Raw genomic sequence first — 12,438 nt, forward strand, 5'->3', positions numbered from 1 at the left:
ATAGTTTAATAATTACACATAAGTGAATAAACAAGAATGTTGAAAAAATGATATTTTCCACAATTTTTGATTTTTCAAATACCAATAAATTCACAATTTCTGCCCGAATCAGGTTAAAAAATAGGTCAATCGAAGCGTTTTATAATGCTCTTCAAGTTGGTAATAATTTTTTGAAGTTACTTTTACATAATTTAAAGAAATTTTTATAAAAATCTTATTTTTCAAAATTTTAGATTTTTAAAAGTTTAATATCTCCGGTTAATATGGACGAAAAATGTTCAATTAGCGCTCAAAAGATGCGTCTAAAAAAACTCTACAAAACTAAATACGAAACAAAACTAAACTTTTACATTTTTCAACAAAATTTTCAAAAAAGTCTTATTTTCTAAAATGTTTGATTTTTTAAAGTTTAATATTTCCGGTTAATATGAACGAAAAATGTTTAATTAGGGCTCAAAAGATGCGTGTGAAAAAACTCTACAAAACTAAAGAAAAACATTTATAAGTGTCCTAACATTTTTTTAAGTTATGTCCAAAAAACGTTTTTTTACAAAATGAAAAATGCAAAAAAAAATAGTTAAACTTCATGAATCGGACTAAAAATACTCTCATTTTATGTCCCCCGGGGAGACCTACAATTTAAAAAAAAATTGAGGCCTATAGCTCTTTCTCGTTCTGAGATATTGAGGCAAGTTTAATGTTTGTACACACACATACACATCGGGACAAATTTTTAAATTCCGTTTTTTGGACTTCGGAGGTCAAAATACGTCGAAATTTTTTTTTATTTATTTAGAACATTTATACGAGGAGTTTCTGTGCATATATAAAGTACTAAAGTATTAGGCATAATAAAAAAATTTATAAATATGTCAAAAAATGACAATCCAAAATTTTGCTAATACAAAGCTTCCTTTATGAGGAAGCAAAAAGATTTTTTGTTATGCTATAAAAAAAATTCGGTGGCAGTCATAAAAGTTTTCATGATTCTTGACAGTATTTTGAAGGGTTCTATTTCTTTTTCATGTTTTTGAGCTGCAATGGTAAGAAAAACTGCTCAAAAACACCAGAAATTCTGATTATTTTTCTGATGTTTTGTCATTATTTTTTTAGTAGGCCCAGATAACAAAATGTCCGCTAATAGGGTGCGTATATGCACGACCTCGGGCCGATTAATCGGACAGAAATGCCGGCACATAAGCAGCTGAATGTGCGCGCCATAGCTAGCGATATTGCCAGCCCCATTTGTAAACCGATAAAATTAGATTTTTATTAATTTTAATTATTATTTTATTAATTATAAGGAATTAATTAACTATATTAATCTCTGTGATTTTTCATTCGTTCTGTTCGCAGTGTGAAGTTAGTTGTTGTTTCCTAACATTTTTCATAATTTTCTTTTTCAATATTTTTAATTTTCATTAAAATTAATATATTGAAAATCATTGAATTCTTGCAAAAATTTTGAGAATAATTGAATTCCTTCAAAAAATCTCTTTAATTTATTGAATATAATCGATTTTCTTAATAATTTTCATAAATAATTTTACTATTAAACTTTTATTAAAAATTATTCATTGAAAATTAAATTCTTTTATAAAATTTTATTAGAATTTTTCTATTAATTGAATTTTTTTGAAGTATTTCTATATATTCTTTTATAAAAAAATCTGATTTTTCTAAAATAATTTGAAATGAAAATTTTCAAATAATTGAATTAAACAAAAATTTCTTTTCAGCTTTTTAAAATTGTCAATGAATTTTATTAAAAATTTTAAAAAGTTGAATTGTTTCAAAGGATTTATTGAAATTTTAAAAACAAATTCTATTTTTTTCGAAAAATATTATAAAAGTTTTTAAAAAACTTGAATTCTTTCAAGAAATTTCATTAAAAAGTATTGCGAACTTTTGCAAACAATTTTATTATTTATAGAAATAATTGAAATTTATTAAAATTTGATTATTTCGAAAAATTTTATTAAAACGCAAAATAATTAATTTTTCTTTTTCAATATTTTTAATTTTAAAATTAATGTATTGAAAATCATTGAATTCTTACAAAAAATTTTAGAATAATTGAATTCCTTCAAAGAATTTTATTATTTATGAAAATAATTAAATTCTCGCTATGAATTATTAAAAAATATTTCAAAACCCTAATTAAATTTTTTTTAAGAATTATTTTCAATTTTTTTTAAATAATTCAATTCCTGTGAAAACATTAACTAATTTTTATAGATAATTGAATTCCTGAGAAGAATTTTACAGATTTTAGAAAAATAATTGAATTTCTGTGAAGAATTTTTATGATTTAAGCAAATATTTGAATTCCTAAGAATAATTTTACTAATTTTAGAAAATAATTAAAGTCTTTCGAAAAATTGGAATAATTTTTTATTTTTGAAATTAATTGAATTTATTTGAAGATTTTACTAATTTTTTTTATTCAAGAATTCAATTACATTTTCACAAATATAATAAATTTCCTGGAAAGAATGCAATTATTTTCAACAATTAATAAAATTCCTCACAAAAATGCAAATATTTTCTAAAATTAATAAAATTCTTCACAGGAGTTCAATTATTTTCAAATATTAATAAAATTCTTTAAAGAAATAATTATTGATTTGTGTTTTTTTTTTAATAATACAATATTGTCTATAAATAATAGATTTCTTCAGAGTTATTCAATTATTTTCAAAATTTAATTTGAAAATAAAATTTCTTTAGAACAATTTTATTATTTACAAAAATAATTTAATTTAGCAATTAATTTAACTGCAAAACTTAAAAATAATAGAATTGCTTCCAAGGACTTATTAAAATTTTAGAAAATAATTTAATTCTATCGAAAATTTTTTTAAAAATTAAAAAAAATGAATTGTTCCGTAAAATTTTATTAAAATCAAATTCATTTTATTGAAAATTATTGGTAATTTTTGCGCAAAATTTTATTATTTCTAAAAATAAGTGAATTTATTTTTTGAAATATTTTATTTATAAAAATAATTTAATTCATACAAAGAATATTGTTCTTTATGAAAATAATTGAATTTTTGCGGAAAGAATTTTATTGAAAATTTAGGAATTAATTGTAACAAACCGAATTGATTTTAATCGCAGTTGCTTCCCACACTATTTGAAATTCGCGAATCGATGTTCTATCGCGAGATATGACTAATCGATACATCGATTCTCGATGCTGAAAGCAGACGACAAAACCGCGTGCTAGCGAAAAGAGACGCCGACAGGCAGATTGTCGCGAGCTGCGCTAAAAGATTGTCGAAAATTATAATAAAAGATTGTTGCGAACAGCGCACTAAGTTATACGTGATTAGCGTTATTTCTTTGTTAAAATCACTGTTCTTTTGTGTTATAATAAATACTAAATTAAATATAACTTCATTTGTTCGGTTATTGTTGTTAATAGTGTTCGCTTCGCATTCTTAATAAGTAGAGATTCCTCATCGCAGAGAGCCGGCGATTCACAGCGGTAAGTCCATCTTTTCCTTTGGCCATCGTGATAGCAGTACTTGCAACGTTCTTTCTCTCGCTCTCTGCAACTAGTGTAGTCGCACCCAGAGAGTTCTCATCAGCTGTGTGTGAGTGTATATTGTGCTTTCCGTCGCGAGTCGAACCCGTACTTACATATATTTTTCAAACTCAATTTTTAATTTTCAAATTAAAATCTCGCGATTAGGGTTGTCACAAAAATGGCGCCCAACGTGTTTTAATTTTATAAGCCATTATTGTGAACCTTGTCACAAAATGGCGCCCCACACATCTTAACTTTTAAAAGTAAAATTTCAAGCAATTATTGTGAATCTTGTCACAATTAATGCATAACGTGCTTTGACTTGAATTTTAAAATTTAACAACTTTATAACGGCTAATTACCAACTTTCGTTTTAATAATAAAGCCAAAAATTTGTTTCATTTTTACAAGTCAAACAAAAATTCTGTTTTGCTTAATTCGCGAATTTCGAAAATAAATAATAAATTTTCATTTTCAAAATCGCGTCGCAAACAACACAAGCACACACCAGATGAAAATTCTCTAAAATTGCTCATTAGCTCGCACAATCTCAATTTTAAAAATTTATTTATTATTAATTATTGCTTCTAATATTCTATTGCTTTAAACTATCGAAAATAATTACGCTTAGAAAAGCTTATATCGAAACATATCTATTTTGATTATATTTTTTTTGTACAATTTCGCTTTTGTAAAAATTGCTTATTTTTCTTTCTATAGGACTTCGCTTTTTTTGTAAAAAAAAATTTTTATTTTCGCATACATTTTTTTTTCTACAGGACTTCGCTTAATTTCTTTTATGTATTAATTTGCTTAATCTTCTGTTGTAAAAATTGCTTATTTTTTCTCTTTTTGTAAAATGCCAAAATCTTATTGTTCTTGAAAAACTTCGTTTTTTACATGAAATTTTGTAATTGATTGCCATAAACAAAAAAAAAATTTTTATTTTTTGTTTATTGTCCGTGATAAAACTACCATGGAAAATTTTATTTTATTCGGAATAAAATATTAATTGACTAAAATTCGCTTTTGGAGAATACTTGATCCAAGTTCGATAACGCGATCAAAACACAGCTGTGTTTACTTTTACAGCTCAATTGTTTTCCACGAGCTTAGTCATTCCCTTATAAAGGAAAATTACTCTGAAATAAGAAATTTAAAATCATGAAAATAAAATCACGCAACTTCAAAATTTTATACTCTTTAATTCTTCTATAGGTCATTTTAGGTGTATATGTACTGGGAGAGAGCAATATTCAAAAAACTCCGTTTTTTACCCTTTTTTCACAGTTTTTAATTAAATTTTCTGGTATAAAGTTACTTAAAGATACTCAGTATCTAGGACATATTTTCTGATATCATTTTTAATGACTTAAATAGATGTGGCGATTATTTGCACTTATTTTAAGAAAACTATGTTGATTAACCTTATTCAAAAATGTTAAAAATCAGTTTTTTTAAAAACGGCCCAACCGATTTTTTTCATTTTATGCTTAAAATCATCAGAGGGCATCCCAGAAACAAAAGCAAGAAAGAACCGATCTGGGCAAGAACTTCTGGGTTGAAGTTAATTAAGACACGCCGTGGATCTTACTGACGCATTTCATCATATTCCAATTCACCCAGATTCACGCGAATATACCGGTTTTGTAGTACCCGGACGTGGACAATTTGAATGGGTTAGAATGCCCTTTGGCCTCACTAACTCACCAGCCACTTTTCAGGAATTAACTGATAGGCTGAAAGAAAAATTTGTCGAACACATTCGCACGAACAATTTACCTGAACAATATATCCATCAAGTACACGCGTATCTCGATGATTGGATTATTATTTTTAAAACGTTCGATGAACATCTTTTGTTGTTAAATATTATCTTTGATATTCTTCACAAAGCAGGTTTAACAATAAACCGAGAAAAATCATTTTTCGCAAAATCATCTGTCGAATATCTCGGCTTTGTTCTCGACAAAGAAGGTCTTAAACCCAATCCGAAACGCGTAGATCCAATTCTCGAACGTCCTACTCCCCGTAACCGCAAAGAATTACGTCAATTTAACGGCTCCGTAAATTGGTATCACCGTCATTTACGTAATATCGCGCGAGTACAAGGACCGTTAAATAAATTAGCAAGTCCCAAAGTACCGTGGAAATGGACGGAAGAACACGAAAAATCTTATCAAGAAGTAAAAAATTTATTAAAACATGCTTTAACGTTAAATCCGCCGCGACCAAATTTACCATTTTTCTTATACACAGACGCAAGCGACACCGGCATAGGTGCAATTCTCACTCAAAAAGACGGAGATATTAAATATCTCATCAAATGTCTAAGCAGACCTTTGAGAGGTGCAGAGTTAAATTATACTACCACCGAGAAGGAATGCTTGGCTGTGATCTTTGCGATTAAGAAATTGCGATGTTCTCTCGAAGCCACAGAATTTACGGTAATTACCGACCATTAAAGTCTAGTTTGGTTGCAAAACTTAAAAGATTCGCGAGGTAGACTTGCGAGATGGGCATTAGAATTATCAGCGAATAATGCGAAAATTGAGCACCGCGAAGGTACAACCAACGAAGCAGCTGACACTGTATCGCGCCTTTACGAGAACGTCTCGGAAGACACGCCCTCCTCACAGCTAAGTCACACCCACAGCGTATCTTGGTACGACGAGATGGTTGAACGTGTGCGTAATACCCCCACGCGTTACGAACGATACAGACTCGACTCGAACAGCGAACTGTACTATTACAAACCAAACCAACTCAAAGAAACCATAGGCGATAACAACGCATGGAAGAAAGTGTTAAAAGAAAGTGAAATACTCCAGACTATTTCTAAATATCATGACACCCCACAATCCGCACATCAAGGAATTAATAAAACTTACTTGTCAATTATTAATCACCACTATTGGCCGGGTATGCGCGAAGATATCAGAAGATATATCGACGAATGTGAAATTTGTTTAAAATGCAAACCTAAAAACAAACCCCCTCAAGGACTTATGTATCCGCGTAAGTTTAATGAACCATGGGACATTGTTTCTTTAGATATTGTAGGACCACTTCTGCGATCTAAATCAGGAAAATCCTTCATTTTAGTTTGCGAAGATATTTACACACGGTATATTGAATGTTTCGCCCTATCAAAAGCCGACAGTCCAAAAATTGTTAAGTCATTAAACACTTTAATTAACAAATGGGGAACACCCAGAACTTTTGTCACAGACAACGGAACTGAATTCGTTAATCGCAATATTACGAAATTCTTAAACGAAATTGGTTCTGACCAACGCACGACACCGGTCTATCACCCACAGTCGAACCCTGTCGAACGTGTTAATCGCAACCTTAAAACGATGATTGCCAGTCTCCTTGGCGAAAATCAACGCGAATGGGATTTGTTGTTAGAAGAAATACAATTTGCTTACAATACTACCGTCCACTCTTCCTTAGGTGTAACTCCCGCATTCTTGAATTTCGCTCGCGAACCAAGACGTACAGGAGGACAAAAACTCGAAATTAACACTAAACTGACAACTGACAATATAGTCAATGACTGGACAGAACGATTAAAACGCATAGACAACCTTCGTGTAAAAGTTCAAAAATTAATGACCAAAGCTTGTGAAAAGCAAAGAAAAAATTATAATAAAAACCGCAAAAATGATATAAATTTCGAACTTGAAAATTTAGTATTCTATCCAAATAATAAATTGTCAAAAGCCATCGAAGGTTATAGTTCTAAATTAGCGCCTCGATATAAAGGCCCAGCCGTTATAACGAAAAATTATCCCCCATGGTGGTAATTATCGGCGACATGCATGGTAAAAAAGTTGGAAAATATCATGTGAATGATTTAAAACTCGCAAAAAAGGGTCTTCGATCGCAAAACAATTTGTAAAATTTCTTTTTAGATTCAACATGGATTCAACCGACAACAACAACGCCAACAGCTTGTCCAGCCTCCCCGAGATTCCAATAACTCGAATTTCTGCAATCTCTGATAATGGAAGCCAACTGGAGTTCGACCAGCAATTGTCCGGTTTCATGATGTTAAATAAAGTAAATCTTGAATACATCGTGAATTCGCGACAAGAGTTTTCTGAACAGCTGATAGAAGCTAACCAAACTATCAGCACACTTCGCGAAAAACTTGCTGCAGCCGAAGCAACACCGTCCACCAGTGGTATCACCAACATGGCTGCGCATTATAAAATGTTGTCAGATTTGGTCCAAGAGAAGCAAAACCTCGCAGATCAACTTGCGAAACATAGAGAAGAAACTGCTCAACAGCTTTCGAAAAATGAAGAGGAAATTGACCACTTCAAGTCCGAAGCCGCGAAATTGAAGCAGAAAGCCGATTCTTACGAAGCAGACTACTACTCGCTATTAGATGACTACAACTACACAGAAAAATTGTATCATCGTACCCGTGATCTTTTCAGACACAAAATTTCTGAAGTCTTCAAGATACAGTCAGAACTTCGCGAGATAAGAATTCGACCAAGAGCCCCAAAAGGATGTCTTAATTGTGGCGAACATGGTCACAGCTTCAAAGTTTGCCGAAAAGCGTACAATAAACGCTTCTGCCAAAAATGCTACAGCCCAGACTTCTGCACCGACGAATGCCCATGGCCACATGTCGCGGAGGAAAAGTTCGATTTCCCTGAACATCAAAGATGCAAAGGATGCAAGCGACCCAAAAACCTGCCCGATGTCAACTGCGGCGAATGTCGTAGAAGAGAAATAGAGCAAAGAATCGCGAACAGAGACCAGCAATTGCTCGAAGTCAACAACCAAGTCAGCAACCTGCAAGTCACTCCCAAGCCGCCTCCCGCACAAGCCAATGGTGCAATCCCAAAACAAATTTCCTTACCAAAGCCCAAAGAAATTCCATCCAAGTCGTTGTCCCGCGCAGAAATGGCTCTACGAACAGTAATATGTAAATACGCAGAGACCACTGTGAGAACCAGCCACGGAAGCCAGCAGTGATATTTCCACACTGAGAGATTCCGCAATGCGAGAGCCGTCTTCAGCGTTACCACTTTCAGAGATTGCTATCGAGAACGAGACCCGAGATCCAAACAAAGTTCTCTCACCGTTCGACTCAGATGACAACAACGCTGAATTATGGAAAACATTGTCTCAAGCCTACGAACTAGGAATCAACGACGAAGAAGAAGAGTGAACCGCGAAAATACGCACACAAAAAAAAACTATAACAGTGCTTAAAGACACTTTTTGTATTATTAAGTTTCTCATTAAAATTTTATTTTCTTTATAATCGCAATGGCCAATTAAGATGGACCGATATTGCGAAAATTTGTGTGTTTTGCTAATCATGTTTCTTTCAGCGTCAAAAATCGAATGCAACAGTAACTTCGATTAAGTAGGGGGAAATGTAACAAACCGAATTGATTTTAATCGCAGTTGCTTCCCACACTATTTGAAATTCGCGAATCGATGTTCTATCGCGAGATATGACTAATCGATACATCGATTCTCGATGCTGAAAGCAGACGACAAAACCGCGTGCTAGCGAAAAGAGACGCCGACAGGCAGATTGTCGCGAGCTGCGCTAAAAGATTGTCGAAAATTATAATAAAAGATTGTTGCGAACAGCGCACTAAGTTATACGTGATTAGCGTTATTTCTTTGTTAAAATCACTGTTCTTTTGTGTTATAATAAATACTAAATTAAATATAACTTCATTTGTTCGGTTATTGTTGTTAATAGTGTTCGCTTCGCATTCTTAATAAGTAGAGATTCCTCATCGCAGAGAGCCGGCGATTCACAGCGGTAAGTCCATCTTTTCCTTTGGCCATCATGATAGCAGTACTTACAACGTTCTTTCTCTCGCTCTCTGCAACTAGTGTAGTCGCACCCAGAGAGTTCTCATCAGCTGTGTGTGAGTGTATATTGTGCTTTCCGTCGCGAGTCGAACCCGTACTTACATATATTTTTCAAACTCAATTTTTAATTTTCAAATTAAAATCTCGCGATTAGGGTTGTCACATAATAAACAAGAATAATTAATTAGTAGATTAGTTAAAAATTTAATTTTTTGAAAGTTTGAATCTGAAACTTTTCAAAAATTCATATTTGAAAATAAAATGTTTTGTAATTTGCATAATAATAATAAATTCAACAAAATATTTCGCGCGTACCATTTACTAGTACATATATTAATTATAAGGATTCAATTTTTATAAAAAAACTATTTTTATTATTCGTAATAATACAAAATTATATTATTATTACTTTAATAATCTATAATAATTTTTTATATTATATAATTTTATACAATATATATAAATATAAATTTTTAAGAAGAATGACATTCATTTTTTCAATTAATATATTATACCAGAGCAGATAATATAATAATTCAACATTAATTCAAAAGGAACAATGTAACTATTAATTCTGTTAATAATTATTTTAAGTTATTATAATTAAAATATATTAAATGTAATTACTAAATAACAAAAAAAATAATTAATAAATAGCAAATTATAGAGTGTTGAAAACATTCCGGCATATTGCAGGCTAACCCCCAAAATTAAATACATAAAATGTCAGAAAAATAATTTCGCGCGCATCAGATCGTACACATTTTCTGCGCAACTTTTAACCCTCAGATATAATGGGAGAGAATATACAAGTAGATTTCCATTATCAATTCAAAATTTATTTTAGAAGGACTATTTAACTCTCTTCATAAGCAAAGGAAACATACACTTTTTGAACCTCCGAATTTGACACTCCAGTTTTCTCAGTGTAGAATTTTTTTAATGACGCGTGTTGTCATGACAGTTTGACTGATTCATAGGTATGTCATTGACAACGTATTACCGTATTTGCCTAAAAGGTGGCGCTAATAGGCTCTCCAAAATTCAAAAGGATCATCTTGCCTCAGGGGATCATCTCGTACACCTTTCCCCTACATACTACTTCTACTTTTAATGTCAATAGATATTTAACAATAATGTCTATTAACATTTCTCATTTTCTGATAAAGTAAATGAAAAATTTTATTTTAGTATTTCTTTAACACAAATCAAAAAACAGAAATTTTCTTAAAATTTGTATTATAAAATATAAATTATGACAAATTTTTTCATTTAATTAAAGAAAATAGAATTTGGTTAAAAATCATTATTGAAAAATAAAAATCATACAAATACAAAATTTGGAATTTAGTTAAAAAATTGTAGTTGAAATAATGCAAATTATTTCCTTTTTAAAAAAACAGAATTTTGTTAAGAAATTTTTTTAAAAATAGAAATTATGTACAATTTTCTAATTTTTTTAAAAATCATTTTAAATGTTTCGAAGGTTTCATTATCAGGAACGATAGAACAATCTGAGAAAAAGTTCATGTTTTTAAACATTTAAGGTTTAAACCATTATGCTAAACGAAATTTTAACTATTATATATATTTGCCTGTTGTGAAAAAAATTTTTATTAAGATTTGAGAAACATTTTTGAAGTTGCAGACAAAACTAGAAAGACGCACCGTGGGGTGTAGAGCAGGTGCAGCGTCTTTAAACTCGCTTTTCTCAAAACTATGTTTTTCAAGCCGGTGAACACGATTTCTTAAAAACCGCTAAACCGATTTAGGTCTAATTTTCACACAAGCTCAACAACTACTTTTTTCTGTCCTTAATCGTTGGTTTTTTAAATAAAATTAAAATTATAATTTTAATCAACATTTGAAGACGATTTTTTTTCTCATAAAAATGAACTTTCTTTTTGGCTGCCATTTTGTCAAAAAGTGATATTTTTTTAATTCCAACGATCAAAGACTACATTTTTTCATACACTAACTGAATCTATTTAACTTTTTGATCTCAGATGATTCTATCAATTGTTATCTTGTTCACAGCGGGACAATTTTTTTTCGTGGATCTTTGGGAGATAAGCTACAGAGGCCAAAAAAAAAAATATTTTTACAAATGAAATATTTTTTTTTTACTTTAAAAGATGTAAAACATTATAGGCAAACTTTCGCTTTAATAAGTAAATATTCCTTAAAAAAAATCCTGAAAAACTGAATTTTTCCGACCGCCTGACTGTATATAACCCTTTAATGCGAACCGGCCATGACAGTATTACATTGATAAGTGTATTAAAAAATGATACTGTATTGACTATCATTCTTAAAAAAGATAGTTATATTTGTATTAACTTGATACATTATACAGTATCAAAACGTTGCCACAATTTGATCTGAAATTTACTATCAATTTGATACTTTTTAGAAAACTGTGGCGATATGTTTAAAACGAAATTTACGAATGTCAATTAAAATTTTAAAGTAAAAAAATCGAAAGTATACATTTCCTTAAATGTGCTTTCACTGGTGCCACTACTCTATAGAGAAAATTTTTCATAAAGTCACGAGATGGTCCGATTGAGCTTAAGGCTTGCAAGCTGCTCGCGCTCTACGCTACGCCTCCTCACAGTAGGTGTTTTTTCATCTTACTGTTCACAATTGAGCAGCTTGCAATCGAATAATGAAAATTTTTTTTAAACTCCTTAACCACTTCGCAGTCTAGTTAAAAATTGCTTGTTGAACCATACGCTACACTTCTGATTAGTTATTTTTAATATTTTAATTTTCACATCAAATTTGGATTTAGTGACCCTAAAAACTCCCGATTAGAAATATTAAACAAATCCGCAACATTAAGAAAATTTTGTCGCCATATTGGATCCGCCATTTTGAATTTTTTAAATTTGACTTCAAATTTGGATTCAGCGACCCAAAAAACTTAGTATACCTATCGACACTTAAATCGAATTATGCTTAGTATTTAGAATAGATGTCTTACTGAAATTTTTCTTAATAATGAAGTTTCCTACAGACTTTTTATCGGCGAAAATAAGAAG

At 30.7% G+C, this 12,438-nt stretch overlaps 1 protein-coding gene across 1 annotated transcript; it reads left to right on the top strand.

Annotated features, from left to right (window-relative positions):
* The first annotated feature begins 3,111 nt into the window (after positions 1 to 3,111).
* LOC122503121 lies at positions 3,112 to 9,248 on the top strand. Its single transcript, XM_043613560.1, has 2 exons — positions 3,112 to 3,493; positions 7,456 to 9,248. The coding sequence occupies exon 2, from the start codon at positions 7,463 to 7,465 to the stop codon at positions 8,531 to 8,533; it is 1,071 nt and encodes a 356-aa protein (XP_043469495.1). The 5' UTR covers positions 3,112 to 3,493; positions 7,456 to 7,462; the 3' UTR covers positions 8,534 to 9,248.
* Positions 9,249 to 12,438: the final 3,190 nt, after the last annotated feature.

This window comes from Leptopilina heterotoma, unplaced genomic scaffold, assembly GCF_015476425.1.
Source record: "Leptopilina heterotoma isolate Lh14 unplaced genomic scaffold, ASM1547642v1 Lhet_245, whole genome shotgun sequence".
In the NCBI taxonomy this organism is placed as follows: domain Eukaryota; kingdom Metazoa; phylum Arthropoda; class Insecta; order Hymenoptera; family Figitidae; genus Leptopilina; species Leptopilina heterotoma.

Coding starts and splice junctions, on each gene's coding strand:
- LOC122503121 (XM_043613560.1), top strand. CDS start 7,463: ATGGATTCAACCGACAACAACAACGCCAACAGCTTGTCCAGCCTCCCC.